The sequence below is a fragment of the Sceloporus occidentalis genome, unplaced genomic scaffold (genome assembly GCF_023333645.1).
Source record: "Sceloporus occidentalis isolate IW3139 unplaced genomic scaffold, rSceOcc1.0.p SCAF_1, whole genome shotgun sequence".
Classification (NCBI taxonomy): domain Eukaryota; kingdom Metazoa; phylum Chordata; class Lepidosauria; order Squamata; family Phrynosomatidae; genus Sceloporus; species Sceloporus occidentalis.
The window spans coordinates 244,958,516-244,977,565 of record NW_028316981.1 but is presented as its reverse complement, the minus strand read 5'-3'; the positions used below and the strand labels follow the sequence as shown (position 1 = coordinate 244,977,565).

General features: G+C 39.7%; 1 protein-coding gene across 2 annotated transcripts in view; it reads left to right on the top strand.

Annotated features, from left to right (window-relative positions):
• LOC149323700 (GTP-binding protein Di-Ras2-like) overlaps positions 1-15,195 on the top strand; it is a 28,844-nt gene extending 13,649 nt beyond the window's left edge. For both annotated transcript variants that reach the window (XM_089491207.1, XM_089491202.1), the window contains exon 2: positions 8,438-15,195. In XM_089491207.1, the coding sequence (XP_089347333.1) occupies positions 8,477-9,076 (600 nt within the window). In that variant the 5' untranslated portion in view covers positions 8,438-8,476 and the 3' untranslated portion in view covers positions 9,077-15,195. The remainder of the gene's footprint in view (positions 1-8,437) is intronic.
• Positions 15,196-19,050: the final 3,855 nt, after the last annotated feature.

The window sequence follows — 19,050 nt, the reverse complement described above, 5'->3', positions numbered from 1 at the left end:
ATTTAATAGAGACAGTCCCAATTAATCCTATGTCATCTCACTTCTTCTCTCCTCCTCCCACTTTCCCCTTTTGTCCTCAGCTTACTTAGGTTGCTGCAAACTGCGTCCAAAGCCCGAAGTAGTTTTCACTTAATTAATTTAGCCAAGGGAAAGGAGTGTCTGCAATCTTGGCCCTCCCTGTAGACTCAGGCAAAAGAAAACTCTAGATTGTGTATTCTTCGTCATGAATACATTTTACTGTCTCAGCCTCACTCTGATGTTGCTTGGCCACACATGTCCTGGTTTTCAACTGTGAAATGTTGGAGGGTATGACATGTTGTTGTTGCTGCTGCTGTTGTTGTGTGCCTTCAAGCCATTTCTGATTTATGGTGACACTAACGATGCTGGACCTCTGATTATTACACTGTCACTTATTTATTACAATTACACAAGTGCCAGAAAAACTCAACCCATCTTGACAGCAATAATCCTCTGCCACACTTCCAGGGAGATAGCAAAAAGTTGAAGAGGCCAAACCAAGCTCCCTATATCCCTTCCTTTGTGTCCCAACATATTAGCCTGATGAAGATGCTAGTGAGCTTCAAAATCTGGCATATTGCATTTTGTGCCTTTAGCTGGCCTCAGTGTGGTGTGTAGTTTGGATTTTGTTTTACTTTGCTATGTAGCCAGTACATCTGTGCTTGAATATGACATTAGTTTAGCAGTTTGGGACACAGATGGCTTCCCAAAAAGAATGAAAGAATTAGAATTCATAAGTCTGAAGATATGTAGTACACGTGACACTGATAACCATCAAAGGCCATGGAATCAAAGAATGCATTTATCCCATCTTTTCAGAGAGTTTGCAATGCTTTATTGATAGATTATATACTTAAATGAACAAATTGCTCCCACAATATTGGGGGGAATTTTTTTAGAAAAAAAAACCTAACCAAATTTCTTATAAAACAGTAGGTGGTCATTTTCTCTTTTATCGGTAAGAACATCTAACCTTTGATGATTTCTGCTATTACGTTACATGTGGATTTTTCAGAACGTCATTTAATATGCTTCTCAGTTCAGAAATATAGCTCTCTGTAGGTTTATTTATGATAGTTCAATCAATACATCAATTAATCAAAGATTAAAACATCTATATTAAATCAATTCAGATGCCTATAACAGGACCACATTCCTAATTTGCAGTCATAAAAACAATACGGCTAATAAACATTAGCCCACAAATATTTCATGGCTTATGTTGGGCAGATATATTGAGGCTCATTATACACATAAAATAGCACAGAAAATATCTGTGTATTTTTCACAGTCTAGACTTTTCTAGACTCATTATTCTCAGCTGATGTGCAGAAGACATTTTTATGTTGTTTTCCTTGGCCAGCTACTAGAGCTGAGAAGAAATAGCCCTAGAAGGAGCATTTTTGGCATGAAATAGAAACTTTGGTGGAACCTAAACTGTTTACTGAAGACTTAAAAGAGTTTTTAGTACCTGTTTGCCTTTCTTTGGAAACTCACTTAGCTGCTGTTGCAGTATTTAATAAGACATTAGTTAACATAGTAATGTCACACAAATCAAATCAGAGAGTCACATAGGTGAGGACTAAGGGCAAAGTAACGAGTGAAGTCAATTCCTATGTTGCCTCACTCTGAATAAGCTAAGCTTGTATCTCTGGTAGTGCCAACACAGCTTAGTCTGACTGGGTACATGATAACATCGTTGTTGGTAGCATAAAGACTGAAGAAAAAAACAATGGGCTCCCAAAAGGCCATGACCCCGATCCGGCCTTTCGAGGGTGCAAAAAGGAGCTGCAAAAAGCGGTCCTTCGTTTGTGTGTCATATGGACGCAGCGCCGGAGGAGCAGCATGATGCTACGCGCCATGTGGAGCGGTGCGAGGCATCAGGGCGCTCTGGGGCTAGAGTCGGGCATGCGTCATGAGGACACTACTCCCTGAGTCCTCCCCAATGCCAGTCTTAATGGCCGGTGTGTACAGGGCCTGAGTCAGAGTTTGCAGCTAACTGGGAGCTGTGTGAGGATTTGAAATTCTTCTTTACCAGAATGCCAGCTGCAAGGAATAGAAACTATTTAGATATATACAGGAGGTGTGTGTGTGTGAGAGAGAGGGAGAGTTGTGTCATTTTCTTCTTTTACAGTGGGAAGGTTTGGCGAAAGGAGTCACCTCTTCCCACACTGCTTAGACTCAGCATGGCATGTACAACACCAGGGACAAAATTATCTCAAAGAATATCCTGATTTCCCCCCACAGTTGACTATTCTCAGCTTTTTCAAAGACTGATTATGTTTCAAAGACATGTTTCCCTCCTTCCTAGAAACCTGCAGTCCTAAAAGAGGAACATATTAATTTCTGGAAAAAACAGCTTGCTCAGTAACTGTAATTAAACATTTCATTAGAGCAAGGTTCTTTAATCATTACACATACTCATTTAGGAGACTTTTATATTACAGTGCTTTTTTAACTTGTCTGCCAGATTTAGATGTTAAAGCAGCTCCGTCATCCCTGAGTGGAAGAGCTGATACAGTGGGCCCTTGGTATCTGCTGTGGTTTCTTTCCAGGCCCCCCTGTGGATACCAAAATCTATGGGTGCTTGAAAATACTGGAAGAACTGTTTGTTAACCTTTGTAAAATGATGCAATAGAAAGGGAGCTGTGAAGTTTCCCCCACTTTTTTTTAAGGGAGGGGACTGTCATAGATCCTTTCTTGGCCTTTCAGGTCCCAGACTAATTTGCCAGTGGAAGCCCCCCCCCCCCCCCACCTTATAGTCCCTGCCCACATGCATAGGAGCTAGTTTAAGCATGCATTTCTGAGTCAACATGTATAAGTTTGCACTGAAAGAACAATCAGTTAATTAATTATTAATGGAATCCTACTATCAGTCTTCTTTAGAGTAGATCCACTGACTCATTTGGATCTCCCTATGTTGATTTATAATTGTTCTAACTGGCCTAGCAGGAATCTGCAGAAGAAACTGGGACACATCCCAAGCTGCTCATTGGATGAAGGGTTTATTTATAAAAAGGCTTTGAGAATATATATAGGCCAAAATGCATTGGACCATTTATCAATAAATTAACCATCCAATCAGTACCTTGAGATGTGTCTCCATTTTCCTCTGCTGGTTTCATTGGATACCCACGAGTTTCTGTTTCCTAGTAGGATTCTGGTCTGTGAGTGCTAATTTCTTACTTATATTCACATATATTTGTATGTGAATAAAAATGTGAGTTTACATGTAAATAAAATCATACAGTGATAATAGTTATTCATGTTTGTGGTGCAACAGGTGCCATATTCAAAAAGGTGAGGAAAAGAAGGAAAAATGTGCTCTTGTAAGATGGCATATACTATCTCTGGTTTTAAAAAGCTTTAAAAAGCTAAGAACAATTTTTAGTCAACTGATTAAAAGTATTTTTAATCAGTTAATGTAATCAGTTATTTGACAAAATGTTTTGGTCTTGTCTCAAGTGTACTAAAAAGGCATGTAAGCGTTTACACATTTATATTTAAAATGTGCTGGTATTTCCTAGTAGATGTGGTTTCTCTTTGGGGTTCCACAGTCTGTAGTAGATGTGGTCCTGATATGCTTTTAAATAAGGCAGTTTAATTTGTGATGTGCATTTTAAAACATGACATAGGAAATTAATGATCTCTTTGAGATGGTTGCTATGAGGGTATATCACACTTGCAAAAATCACAGGATGAAAGAGGCGTTGACAGGCAATTGTTCTCATTATCTAGCTGCTAGACAATGAAGTTGTTTCACTGTTGGCATGGAAGTAGTAGGTCCATAGGTATCTTCTTTTAAGGCTGAAATAGATCCCTTGGAAGATACAGGTGAACAAAAACAGTCAATAAAATGTAGACAGTACATAAACATAAAAATGATGTACACTTTTCCAAGTCCCCTACAGCATTGCAAAATGCAATTAGACTTGGAAAATGACCTATTGGACTTAGAAAAAGACTCATCCTTTTCCCACAAGAATGGTGTATATCTGTTGTAGCTGGTTTTGGCAGGCTTTGGAAATGCATGGTCTCTTCTGTCATATTATTTTATTTAAATCATGATGACTGCAATTAATTTATTAATCCTTGCAGATTAATCCTTGCTCTTTCTAATCCACATTCTTGGCTAACAGCTGTCGCATAGATTTAGTCAGCTCCTCCCCCCCCCCCTTTTTAAGGAAATTTTCTTTCTAAATTGCCACTGGTCCTGTAGGCTGCCTACTTTCTCTTTCCCTACTATACCTTTCTTATATACTCCCTGGTAATTTTCTCAACCCATACATCTTTAACATACTCCTGGGAGTTCACACTTCCAACAAATATGAGAAATTCCAAGGCCATCCCTGTTTGTCTATATTGTATTAAGCAGTGGTCCCATTCAAATGACCCAGTTTTGCACTGTATTGGATTTTACTATCCATTTTGCTTTGCAGAATATTTTACCAAGCTTTACTGAAGATTACTAAAAGTGCTGTTTTGTCATATGGAAAGCAAATAGAGGAATTTCCTTTCCACATCTCCTTGCCATTTATTCATTTTAATATTTATTTCCTGTCTTATATCACAAGATCTCATGGTGGCTTACAAATAAAATATAAACAGACTGAAATAATTTAAAGCAATAAAATTAGTTTAAATAGACTAAAATATATGAAACATGCAAACAGTCTAACACATGTTAAAAGGTTAAAACAGTTTAAAATTCTGCATAGCCATTTTAGAGTAAATTATTTAGCCCCAAAAGCTTGAATAGACAACTGTATTTTTTACTTCGTGCAAAAATGCAGCCAGTATTTGTCTCAACCAGGCCTTCAACAGGTGTGCTACAGCTGAGAAGGCCCTCAACCAAGTCCTTACATAGTGCGTTGATCTCACCAGTGGCACACAGACGAATTCCCCTGCAGAAGATGTCAGTGTTCAGGCAGGCACAGATAGGCTGTTTAGGGAACTCAATACTGTAAACTTTTGGTTCTGTGGATTTACTCTGTTTGCCATGTCTTCAGGTCTCACCAAACCCTCCAACGTTGCACAGATGATAACCAGAACATATGTGGCCAAGTAACATCAGTGTGTGATCAAGATGGTAAAAGTTATTCTTGAGGAAGAACATACCAGCTAGGAGAGACTGCAGCAGTTTGCATCACTGGTGGGTGGGGACTGTATCAGGTGACACCATAAGGGGGGGTGACACCACTGCTCCTCAAACACCTGCCTTTTGGCAGAAACGGGCTGTGGCATTCATCTGCTTCTCTTTAAAATGCTTTAAAAGATGGTGGGAGTTGGGAGAAGCTCAGTGGGAGAGGCCCCAGAATTTTTTTAAAATTCAAATTTCAAAATTTAAATTTAAAATGAAAAATTGATTTTTTTATTCTTTTAAAAATTTCTTTAAAACATCACATGTTAACCACGTCTTCACTATGTGTATGTAAATACATTTAGGTTGTGCATACGATATTATAATTTGATGGTATAATTTTAATTTTGCTACTTGTTTATGTCACAACTATGAACATTACATTCAGTGGTATATGGGAATTACGATTTAGAGGTAATCTTAGCAAAAAAGCATTGTTAAAAAATTTGTATGATGTGAAACAGGAGGAGGTCATTGGGGAGAGGGTGAAATCATAAGTTCCCGCACCAGGATGCCACTGCTGGGAAGGGCAAGATTCTGCCCCTTTCTCCTGTTAACTGAGTGCAAGCTACTCTTACCCTTTGTATTCACTCTGTAGCAAATGAAGTATGCTGAGGACTAACTGAATTCAGGTAAAACTAATTATAGAATGTAAGCATGTGCAGTCAGCTGCAAGTTTCAGTTCCTTCATTTTATTTGCATGCCCCATCCTATTACTGATGCACATGGGTACATGGATAAAACAGCAGTAAAAAAGGCTCAGTCTGAAATCCCTTTAATGCCAGTGGCTGTGACAGTAGTGGCTGGAGAATAAATATACTGGGCAGAGCAGTTGAGCAAGGAGCAAGATACTGGTGAAAGAGGCTGTTCAGAGACAGCAGATTGTATTTGTCTGCCATTTCCATCACTTTCTGGGATCATCTACAGACTGCCAAAATAAAGCTGCTTGGGGTCTCTTTGGAGGTATGCTATTTAAATGATGCATGGGTCCTAAGAGTCCAGAGGTCGCTCCAAAGCCACACTCCATTCCTAAGCACTGGAGTGCAGCTTTGGTGCAGCTTCCGGATTCTTAGGATGCATGCATCATTTAAATAGCATACCTCCAAAGAGACCCAAAGCAGCTTTATTTTGGCAGTCTGTAACAGGCCTGAGTCTAGAAAAAAGGTGCAACAGCTAATGTAGGACAACAGAATTCTGACTGCAGTATGGCCATATCTATTTTTGTGGTGTTTCATTAATGCACACGTTTACATTAGTGTAACTGCATGCACAGAAGTCTTGATAGCACCATGCATATAAGCTTGTCAATTCTGTTATGGCGTCTAATCAATGCACACAAATGCTCACCAGCTGTTTTCTCCAGTGCTTTCTCATATTAGCATCAGTAATGCGAGATGGGAAAAGAATCGAATGGTACTGAAAACTGCAGCCAAATGCACATTCCCAGTATAGTTTTTTTTTAAAAAAATCAGAAATAAAAATATCCTAAAAAATACAATTTTATGATGTATCCAGTCCATGTCCAAGGCTAAGTAATTAACAACTCCAAAATTTTGCTCACATCTCTGATAACACAGTTTCAAGAATCCTGTTACAGTCAGAGCCACCATAACATCCCTTTCCATTGCATGTATTTAGAGCTCTTATGTAAGGCAAGATTAATTACATATAGATGGTTGCCTAAGAGAAAAAGCTTAGTGCAGCATTGTAAACCCCTTATTTATAAGCCATTCCTGGATTTCAGCAAATGTGAGGCTGTGTTTTGTCTTAAACAAATATCATAAATTCTATTAGAACATATTTGAAAGTAGGATAATCATACTGCAGACCAATACATGTCTGCTTAGAGGTAAATTGAACTGAGTTTTCAAAAGGGATCTATTTTCAGGTACATAAGAAGGAACAGTGAGTATACCATCACAGACACACGCTATACAGCTGCCCACATGTGTCAATAAACAGCGTTAAGTACCAGGTACAGACACAAATTAAACTGCTTTTCCTTTTCCAGATTTGTCTGGTTTTACAAAATTTGCTATCAAACGTATTGTATCATCATCTTGCTAACCCCGATTCCCATAAAGATAGAAATGCAATCTGTTTTTGTAAAAAGTATCTATTTCTATTTCTCTCCATCTGGAATTTAGTTTTCCTCTTTTCCTACTACATTCCAGATGGATAGGCTCAATCAAAGAAGCCTGATTCTGCAAGACTTGATGACAGTGTGACTTGGAGGTCTCTCATTTACAGGGTTGCCATAAACTGAAGTTGACTTGACTGTATTTAACAACAAAATCTGTTTGTGTGATAGTTATTGGAGGTACTATATACAGCAATACAATTTCACTGGACCAAGCATATTTAGTCACTGTTTCTAAGAATGATGTTTTAATGAGTCTGGGAGGAGAAATTAGAAAGCAAGAAAGCATATAGCACAACTGAAAAGATCACAGAGAAGGTTTTTATGCCCAGTGGAAATGAGCTAGCTTGCTTATTTTCTCTGGGCCAGAGTAAGATGTGGATGAAGAAGCAGAGTGGAATTGGGAAGACGAGCAGTAGCTCCAGGGTGATTTTGTTAATAGGTCTCTTGACATCAGCCAGCTCTGCCCTGGACAGTCCTAGAATCAGACTGTCATTTTACAAACAACCCATGCTATAACTATACTGTTGTATTCCTGTTAGCCCTAATCTCCCACTGTATAATATTTGATGCTTCATAATCATAAGGCAGTAATCACACAGCAAGAAGACAGCTATGCTACTGCTGTATGTCATACAAAAATGTGCTGTGTCATTATTGCTTTAGGGATATGAAGTTTAAAAATATTGTACAGTGGTAGATTAGAGCTACCAGGAGTACAACAGTATAGTTATAGCAAGGGTTTGTAAATCATTCAAATATTTCTACAGAACATAAACAGTACAGACATTAGTGAAAGGCCAATAATTGTTCAAGAAAGCACTGTTTCCTGTGAATTCTGTCTTTATCAGACTTTAACATTCAGACAAAATCTAGCATTCTCTGTCTAGTTTGGCCAATAATAATCTCTTTTATTTCATATTGGTTCTGAAATCAGGCAATCATAGTGATTGAAACTACAATACACACATGCTTTGGAAAGGAATTTGGTAATCTGAAGTTGAGATGAAATCGGCTTTATCATCACAAGCATTCAAGTTGTGAAATAACACACCATTTTATTCTATTTTTTCTGACTCTGAATTTCTTTTGAACAGTTTCCCCAACAAATTGTTAATGCTAATATTTTCTCTCCATAGGTTTTCTTTCCTTGTTGACCACCACATATCTTGAAAAATATGCCTGAACAAAGCAATGATTACAGGGTAGTGGTATTTGGAGCAGGAGGAGTTGGCAAAAGTTCACTGGTCCTGAGGTTTGTTAAAGGAACTTTCAGGGACAGTTACATCCCTACAATTGAAGACACCTACAGGCAGGTGATCAGCTGTGATAAGAGCATATGTACTTTGCAGATTACTGACACAACAGGCAGCCATCAATTTCCTGCCATGCAGCGTTTATCTATTTCCAAAGGACATGCTTTCATTTTGGTCTATTCTATCACAAGCCGACAATCCTTGGAGGAACTCAAACCTATCTACGAACAGATATGTCAGATCAAAGGGGATATAGACAGCATTCCCATCATGCTGGTGGGAAACAAGAATGATGAGGACCACAACCGAGAGGTGCAGACCAGTGATGGTGAAGCCATGGCCAAAAAGTGGAAGTGTGCCTTTATGGAGACCTCTGCCAAGACAAACCACAATGTGAAGGAGTTGTTCCAGGAGCTGCTGAATTTGGAGAAACGTCGGACTGTGAGTTTACAGATTGATGGCAAAAAAAGTAAGCAGCAGAAAAGAAAAGAGAAGCTGAAGGGCAAGTGTATTGTCATGTGAAAGCAGCAACCTTGGAGAATTATCAAGACTCATTCTCCTGAGTGGACAGGTTTCATGCCTATATACACCAAGGGGAAAGTATGTGAGACTACTTTATTAATAACTGTTTTGAAAGAAATATAGTACAATCTAACAACATGGAGTAAATGTACTAAGGCCCTTTCAAAATGTCATCCTTTTATAAATTAGCCATTCACGACAAGAATAGTTCCAAAGAACCAACGATACCTAATTGTAATGGTATAGAAAATAAAACATCCATAATTAAGAGCTCCCATCAGCATCACTACCACCATGTAAGGAACAACAGTTAGTCATTTAAAGATTTATGCTTGTGCTATGTGTATAATTATGGAAATGCTTTAGACCTCAGTCACATGTAGCACATGCCCAGATCAGGGGCAAAAGTGTGTGTGATAAGGTCTTAGGACTCTGGATACACAGAGAGAGGAAAATTTCTTTTTGACCAAAAAGGTGAAAAGAGCAGGCCAAATTCCTCCAATACTTAACATGTTATCAGTTTGTTTTGATTTCTCTCTTACGATACTCATGACAGTCTGTTACATAATGGGTTTATAGTTTATATGGATATCTGCAAAATTACTGTTAGGAACTGTAAAACAACATAATTTCATTTTTAACCCCAGAGACTCATAGGCTAGTTGAAATGCAGTGACTCTACCCTGTACTCCAGCAGAATGTCATGAGAAATCAGCATAAGTGCCAACAGAAAGGGATGTCCAAAAGCAGACAGCTCTCTTGGCACATACTCCCAAAAAGGATGGGAACAGGATGTTTTGAATCTGTTGACTTTTGACATGGACACCATACTTCTAAAGTCCATTATTTTCCCTGTTATAGCTGCAGCACAAACAGGACACTATGAAGGTTAGCACACTCTTTTTAAAGCACTTTATCCCTGATGGGATAGTGTGTTTAAATTTACAAATGGATTTTATCATATTCACCTGTGGCCAGGAAAATGCAGCCTATATACAGCCTGGATGCCACCAAATGCAGCCCATATATATCCCGGATGCCAGCCAGGCTTATTCTGTGGCTTTTCAAAAACAGGCTTTTGCCATTCTTGGAATGCTGCAGAATAAGCCTGGCTAGCATCCGGGCTGTATGCAGGATGCATTAGCCTGGCCATGGTAAATACGATAAAACCCATTTGTAAATTTAAACACACCTCTATCCCATCAGGGATAAGGTGCTTTAAAAAGAGTGTGCCAATCTCCTAGGCCAGCTGGTGTAGATATTACCCATGTCAAGACTCTAAGTGAGAGAAATGAAGAGACACCATCTCCACTCACCCTGGAAAAGAAATTGATATGGTGGTGATGGTGCTGTAAGCAGTGGTAGCTGGTGGCTTCCATTTTAGCAGGGCAGTGAATCCAGGTTTTACTCCAAGCAGCTGACCCAGTCCCAAAAGTAGATCAGAACCTTTGAATTTCCTTTAAATTTCAGGCTAAAACCTGGAGTTGATTCATCAGTCCAAATACATGGGAGCCACCATCCATCACTGGCCATAGCTGATCAATAATCCTAACTCTGTCAGGATTATTTTGCCATTTAAATTTACTCTTTTCCTGGATCTCTCCCACCCAGACAAAAACATGTGACACAAACATTCTAAACAACTTCTTCATATATGGTTTTTACCATGAAGGGGTAAAATAGGATGGGCTTGTGTGGCTTCAGGGCAGTCAGTCTATTGGCATAGAGTGGCCTGCACATCTTCAATGGACTTGTGAAATCTTTGTGCAATAAAACACACTTAAATTCCAGTACATAAATCACAATAGATTTTTGTTGTTGTTGTTATCACTAAAAGCTAAAGTGAAAAGAGAATAAACTCTTTAGAAAGAAAGGATATTAACCCATTGGCAAGTGTGTTTATCAAAAGTCAGAAAAATGTTTGTAAAAAACCAACAACTCCAGCAAGCATGTTACATTGAAAATGTCATCAAAGAGCTGGTTAAATGCATCCTTTGCTTTTGAATACACATTGCTCACAAATACATGAATGCTGTGAGCTCTTTCATCTCAGCAACCCTTTGCATGAAGACACAGACTTTGCAACAAAGCAAGTGCTTGCACTTTAAGGCCTGAGTTCCTTCCAAGTTTCCTTCCATCTTCCAGTCAGAACGGGAAACATTTCCCATGTCCTGGATGGGACAGCCTTAATAAAGTCAGATGTTCTAAGAGTGAAGACAGAAACCTGTTGCAGATGTCTGACCCAGACAGAACCAATGTGTCTGGGGAGGGAGTGGACCCAGGCTCCATGACACCTATGGCATGGTTGCTTGAATGTTGGAAGAGAGTCTATTGTTCATACAGTTTTATGTGAGTAGACTCTTTCCTGGTGTTAGCTAAACAGTTTGAGATAGGGGCACTTGCTGTAATACTGCTGCCTGCTTCTCCCAGCATATGTATTCACCCTAGACTGAACATGTGGAGAGGAATAATGATATAGTTTAATGTGTGGTAGAGAGTTTGGGTTCAACTGGGGTGTAGTACAGCCAAGCTAAGACGGCTGAAACCTTGCATTATATGATTAGTATGGCTGTGTTACTTCTTGAACTTCCCTCCCTAGTATGTGAAGAGGGAAACACATTTTCCCCAGCAACAATACAAAGCATTTGGGGTGGCTTTGTCTCTTGAGGTGGCAAGACTCATTAACTTTACAAAATATCTACTCCTGGTAGAAATGAAACCTGCTAGAAATTGCTTTAGATCACCACAGCCACTTTTGAACTTTCCATGGGAGTGCATAGAGGACAGAAGAGAGACTGTCCCACTAAAGGCCTGATAACAAACACTATTGGTTTCAATGGAGTTTATTGCATTGGCTTTGCTCCCATGATAGACGCGGGATGTAACTTTAAGAAAGCAGATCTTAGCTCATTTTCCTGTCATCAGGGAATATGCAGCCCATTTGCAACCCAGGTTTCTCTGGGCTCCTCCTGCATCTTTTCAACAATGGTATTTTCCCATTCTTGAAAAGATAGAGCAGAAGCCTGGGTTGCAAGAGGATTGTGTACTCCCCAGCGATGGGGAAATGTGATAAGATCAACCTTCTTAAAGTTACATCCCACATCTATCACAGGATCTTTCATGTGATGGCAAAGGGTGGCTTGCATGTTAGTGGGGTGGTGAATTCACTCTGGGTTTTAGTCTGAATTGTAAATGTTTAAGGTTGTGAACCTATTTGAGGGATAGACTTTGGCACCATGGGAAGCACTTTTAACAGAATAAAAGCCAGGGCAGATTCACTGCTTCAGAGATGTGGAAGCCAACAGTTGCCAGGAATTTTAGTGCAGCATACTCTATTGAAACAAGTTCCACACTTAATGTATAAATAGGGTATGTATAATGTATGCCTTCTCAAGGTGAAGGAACCAGTCAGATGCAATCCTATGTGAATCTTTACCTGCCCAGAAAATGGCAACGATTTCCAAAGCCAGATGTTATCTCATTATCTATTCTTCCTCTTGATGCACTAAAACTGCTATTAGAAAAGGGCATTTTAAAAGTGTTCATTAAGCATAGGAAATATATTTGTATATTTGTATATTGAGTTCTCTTTCTGACTGGCAGAAAATGCACCAGTTTTTAGCAGGGTAATAATTCAATATGTAACCACATAATTGGTTTGCTTTGTTTGTAAGGCAATGTTTCAGTCCAGTAAAAGGTTTTCATCTTTTCCATTTGGAACTCTATTTAGAAAAGTGACAAATTAGAAAACTGAAATATAATTTGGAACATAGGCTAAGATCCTACAGTGAAGCTTAGCTCCACTGATGTTTCATATCACCCCTTCACCAGCTATGATGAAGGGCTGCTTACTGGAGAGGAGGGGAGGGGATTGAGTGAGAAGTGATTTTGATCATGAAGCAGCAGTTGAATTCAGGTGTGGGGTGGAATCAAGGGTGCTCTCATGGATGGAGTACATCCTCCTTTTCCTTCCCCCTCCTAGAGCAGCCACATCTTCATGGCATGAATTGCTTCCCACTTCTTCCCTTTCCCACTGATAAGCAGCAGTAGCAGTTTTGGGACATTGTACAAGAGCAAGAGAAAATAGAACAAACATGGACAGACACACATGCAAGCCTCACTTATATGTCATAGTCTCATAACTGGCATTCAAAGAAGAGACTACATTGAAAAATTTGCTTCTAGGCAGCAAACAGGCATCTTGAATAGGACCAAACTATGAAAGGGATCAGAACAGCAACATATTCCATTTGACTTTCTGGGGACTTACCTCAGTGCTTCAGTAATTCATGCACTGTGATATCTCCCTCCACTTTATTTATTTTTTCAAAACTGGTAGAAGCCAAATGGGCCATGTGCAACACACTTGTGGGACTATTTCTTGCAAAACACTCACTTTGCATCCCAAGCCATACATGCACATGGAAGCCCACATCAAGAACCAGCCAGATGGACAAAATCCATATGTTAATTGTTACCATTCTGTAGTGTTCTTGGAATTAGATATACTTCAACTGTCACTGTTTAAAAAGAGTGTTCCTGACCTTCTGTTTTCTGTCCCTGGTTAATCAAGGTGTCAAGGTACCTCCCTTGGTTTTGGAGGGTGTCTTTTGTATTACATGGCACTGTTGTTCTTGATTCAGCTCCCTTCACAATGTCTTCTTGGACAGGAGCAGATGGAATAGGGGTTGCATGCAATCTAGTCATGCTTGGAGCAACACAACTGAAGTCAATGAGATTTAAGCTAATCATGACTAAATTAAGTCTCACTTTGGGTCTGCTCACTCTGAACACAACTAAGCCAACAGCCAAATTTCAGTGTCTAATGGCAATACATTCACATGAATACTAAGATGCTGGGATCAATGGGTCACCTCTCCAATGCACTGCAACTGCTCTGCTAAAGTGTCTTCAGTACTGTAGGCCATTTATGCTTTTGTACTGTAACTAGAATTAAGCAGGCAAATCAATCCCATGTTTTTAATTGATTTATAGCAGAGGGCTGCAGACAGCAGGAGGAGAGGTTTATGTAACAGTGTTTTTATGAATGTGTGCCGGGGACTTGGTTAGAGATCTCTGGTGTGGCAAGTCGGATGTTACAAGAGTGCCTCTATTCTCCTCATAAGAACACGAGAGAATTTGTAACTTAGAACTGCCCTACAGAATACTCTTGTTCCAGGAGAACTATCGGTAGTATGGTTTTCCCTGGATAGCTCATACTCTGAAAAGGAGAGTGACTGTGTATGTGTGAGAGAGATTTGTTTATAATTCTCCCTTACTCCGACCACCTCTGCACTTCTGTTATAAAAATGCATCATTCCCCAAGAGAAAGCTGGTACAAATCCTTCTTAACTTCATTGCAGCTTATATTATATAATGTGAAGAAAGGTTCAGTTTGGCTTATCCTGAGATGCTCTCAGTGATTGCAGTTCTAATCCATTTGTAGCAACCTGAAGAATCAAATTTAAACATTTAGTTGCTCTATTTCCAAGTGGTTTCAGTTAATTTTGCACATAAAGCCCTATCATGCAACACATGGGGGAGGGACTGGTCTGATCTAAGGCTATTATCCTGTTGTCCCTTATGTGCCCACCCTTTTTGGTCACAATATAATAAGCCATGGTTAATGTTTCATGCCCTTGCATTTTATCAATGCAGGGCTAGTAGACAAGCAATATTAATTCCTGGGCCAATAATTTTAAAGAGGATACATTTTATAATCTACCCTTCTGTTGTCCTTGTAATTTATAATAGATTTTACATATATGTGTATTTATCAAAATACCTGTTCTGCTTTGCTATTACTGGTATAAGGTTTTTTTACTACATATAGAGGGACAAAGCAAAATTCTTAGGAAAAATAGTTATACAGCTTTATTATATTTTGTGGTTTATTTCCAAGTGCAATAGTAATAGACATGAATTGTTTAAAAATGTACGTACATAAGAGGATGACATGTTTAAAACTTTTCAGAAAACTTTAGCATTGTGGAAACATTAAATTAATAGGTATGCTGCTCACAAAGCATGACTTTTATATACACGAGAAAACTCTTAAGATATATAGCTGTTTAGTGTAATTTATTGTTGCAGTTCCATTATCTAGTTATCATGTAATTTGTGCCCATAAGTTTCATGTGATATTCTGTATATATGATATGCAAAATAAACATTTTAAATTACAAACATTAGCATTTTCTTTTGATTGTTGGAATATCTCGTACAGCTGAGGATGCAAATATCTAAAGAGGTAAGCGTTTCCATATCATGCTGTCCATTTGTTGACAGGTTCTTCTATATATACCATATTGTCTAAAGCAAGTGCAGGCCGCATGTGCCTCAGGGCAGTTTTTGTGGCCTCTACCCCTCTTACTCCTTCTGATCACCCTTTCTCAGACTCAGGCATAGAAAGGAAGGTGGACTCTTATGGAAGTCTCCAGAAGATTGTAGAGGTTGTCTGAGAGCCAATGTGGTGTAGTGGTTTGAGCACTGGATTATGACTTTGGAGACCAGGATTCCCAGCTCAGCCATGGAAACCCATTGGGTAGGTAACCTTGGACAAGTCATACACTCTCAGCCCCAGAAAACCCCATGAAAGTTTTGCCTTAGGGTCTCCATAAATCAGAAATGACTCAAAGGCACCCAACAATAACAGCAGAGGTTCTCTGTACTGTTTAATATGACAGCCAAGATCATGTAACTGTTTTAACAAAGTTATACAGCTGTGCTGTGTAACTTTAGGATGATGGATCTATCTTGCTGACACATAATCTTGTTAGAGAACTGTGATGATGCACAATGGATCAGCATGCAAAATATCCTATGTGCAACAAGGGCTCCCACCCCATAACTAGGCACCACGTATGATGTCACATTGCACAATGGAGGGTCCCACCAGGTGACAGATCACCATACAAGATGTTCTGTTGCACAAAAGGAGGCTCTCATCACACAAGGGGGCACCATGAAAGATGGGGACAATTTTCTGGATGGGTATAGGAGACCTATGGCTTTCCACTGCCCTCTTTTCTGAATTATCAGTGCCTCGTGGCTCTGTCTGGAGCCATTGTCCCTCTCTCCTTGTGCTGTCATTGCACAATGGCAGTCTGTGAAGGTTTTGTGCATCACAACCACTGTGAAATGGTCACAGCACTCACTTCTCTTGTGCAATGGTCCAGATGACACAGCTATGACAAAACATTCCAGATGGGAACATGATTACTCCACAACACTGCAATTCTAAATGGCACAATCATAAATTGGTTTATATTGTCACTAATTCCATACAGGGTACCTGCCTACATATTCTTCTTTCTTCAACACCCTCAAGGGTTTTCTGGGCCAATCCATACACACAACTTCTGGATTAGCCATATGTATTATATCCAATTTGAACCCAGCAGTCTTATCTCTATCAGCACTTCCTGACTTGCCAATGCAACACACATAATTTGCACTCTGGAATTCACCTGTAGATGGATGACAATGGATACTTCTGGAACAAAAGTGCAAATTTGGGGGGGGGGGGGGGGTAGCAGAAAACAATCCAGGCATAATCAGTGGACACAAACACCTTTTAAAACTATGTGACATGGGGGCAGAGGAAGTTAGGCAATATGAACATGTATTCAAAAAGGTATATCAGTCAAAATATTTGGGGAAAAAAGGAGACCTTGTCTTTTTTTAAAAAAAACTGGGCAAGGTCAAAATAGGCATAGACAAGGGAGGGTGTTTATACATTTTGATTTTGTAGAACTGATCATCCATATTCTTTTTTGACACTGGAATGCTTTCCTGTGGATTGCTTGCCAGGTACCAAGCTTCAGATGTTTTAAGTGACAGACGAAAAACATACGCTGAAAGCAGCGCCGGAAGAAGCAACAGTGCATGCTGGAAGAAACAATGGCCACAGGGGTGCGCATACCGCCACCTCCGCCACAAGTATGAGCCCCATTACTTGTAATGAGGCTCGAGCATACGCGCTTTTTCTTTTACGCAGGGGGGGGGTCCGGAACAGATCCCCCGCGTAAAAGAAGGGCGCACTGTAGTCCAGACAAGGACAATTTGATATTTGTTGGGACCAGATATGGCAGGCAGGGCAATGTAAACCAGTTAGCATTTCAGTTCCATATTCTGTTAAAACAGCAATTGGACAGCATATTAGAGCATTTCCAGAATGAAAGACTTCAGAAATAACACTTTTACATACAAGGAAGGTATACCAATGGAACAACAGTATGAAGACACACCCAACTTAAGGTGGTGGCAGGTTTGGGTGTGCAACGCCGGTACCCTGGTGAGATCAAACTCTTCTACCCAAAAAAGGCTCTGAAGCTGAATGTAAAGTTTAAAAGGGGGGAAATTTAATTTAAAGGACAAAATAAAGAGTTTTCTCCTCCCCAGCTCTAAACAAAAGGTACTTTACAGTTGCAGCAATCTTCAGGTTGTCATCTTTCTGGGTCTGATGGTTTGCTCTCCTCACTCAATGGAGCTGGTGCAGGGTCTTTCAGCTCCTGAAATCTTCTAGTCACTTGCTGATGGTAACTAATTTGGCTGAGTTGGTAACTGATTTGGCTAAGTTGGTAACTAATTTGGCTGAGGTGTAAGAAATGCCCTTTCCGGCTGTCTGGGCCTGCTTGCCACCAAAGACAGCTCTCTGCTTGCTCCCAGCAAAGACTGCTCCCCCACTAAAAACCTCTAGCTACAGCACAGCCTGCTGGGAAAGGGCAAACCAAACCTGGAAATAATGCAGGGGAAACCTACAGCTCCTCCCACAAACTAATACAATGAACTTTTCTATACTAAAATAATCTATGGCCTGAACCAACACAAAAGAAAATGCAGGGGGAAGTCAATCAGTCCTGGCAGGACATCACAAACAGATAGATATACTTAGGGCTAAAATATTTAGGATCAGGATCATTTCCACAGATCATTTCATGCACAGGATTGCAGCTCAAATTTTAGAAAACTGCATTTAGAAGAAAAAAAGTAGTTATGAGCTCCATGCACCCCCAAACATAAGTGCAAAATGTGAACACATAAAAAGTGCCACAAGATAAGACAAAAGGCCCATCTAGTCCAAACATTCTGTTCTGGGATGAGTGAGAACTATCAGTTTCAGATCAGAATTAGCAAAATTTGGGCAATTTGAATGTGGGACACAATGCAAATGCTCATTCTTATAAATCAGGGATGGGAAAAAATGCAATTCCTGAACACCATTTTTATGTTTGTTTGTTTGTTTCTTGTATTTAAACCCTGCTCTTTAGAAATACTGCCATAGCGGCTTACAAAATTGTTAATTAGATAGATTCCCTGCCTTCAGGCTTAACACAAAAGCAGAAGGAAATGGCAATGGGGAAGGGGATCAAGTCCAGTGGTTCTTCTCTTCCTCCAAGGCCAGGGCCATGGCAGATGGAGTGGAGAGAGGGCCCTTCTTTTCTCTCTGGACTAGGCCTGGTGGAGCTAAGTGGAAATCTGTTTTTACAGCCCTTGAAGTTCCTTGGCAGTCCTGCCAAAGCCCACAATCCTCCATTGATTTTTCTTTAAAAAGTAGATAATTTGGAGGTGATTTTACACCAGGAACTGTTCAACTTGTATCCAAACTATGCACAGACAAGGCAGTTTGTCTCCCTCCCATTCCCCAGGTCTTTGTAGTGCCTCCAAAAACTGGCTGGAAAAGACAGCTGGAAGACAGCTGGAATTTTATTTATACTGCATTGTGGCTCAGAGCCTTATCGCATTACAAAAGTCTGCATGATGTTGTAGCACTTCAGTTCTCTATCCAGAGAGAGAGAGTTGTAAAAGCTTGCCTTTTACCAAACAGATTTTTCCAGTATGACAAAAGGAACACTTTTAAAATTGCCTCCCTCACAAATAGAACAGAATAGCTTTGGGGGCACCAGAAGAGATGAACAGAAAGCTGCTTCTCTATCGTTGCATCTCAATTTACTTTTGTAATGCAGTAAGGC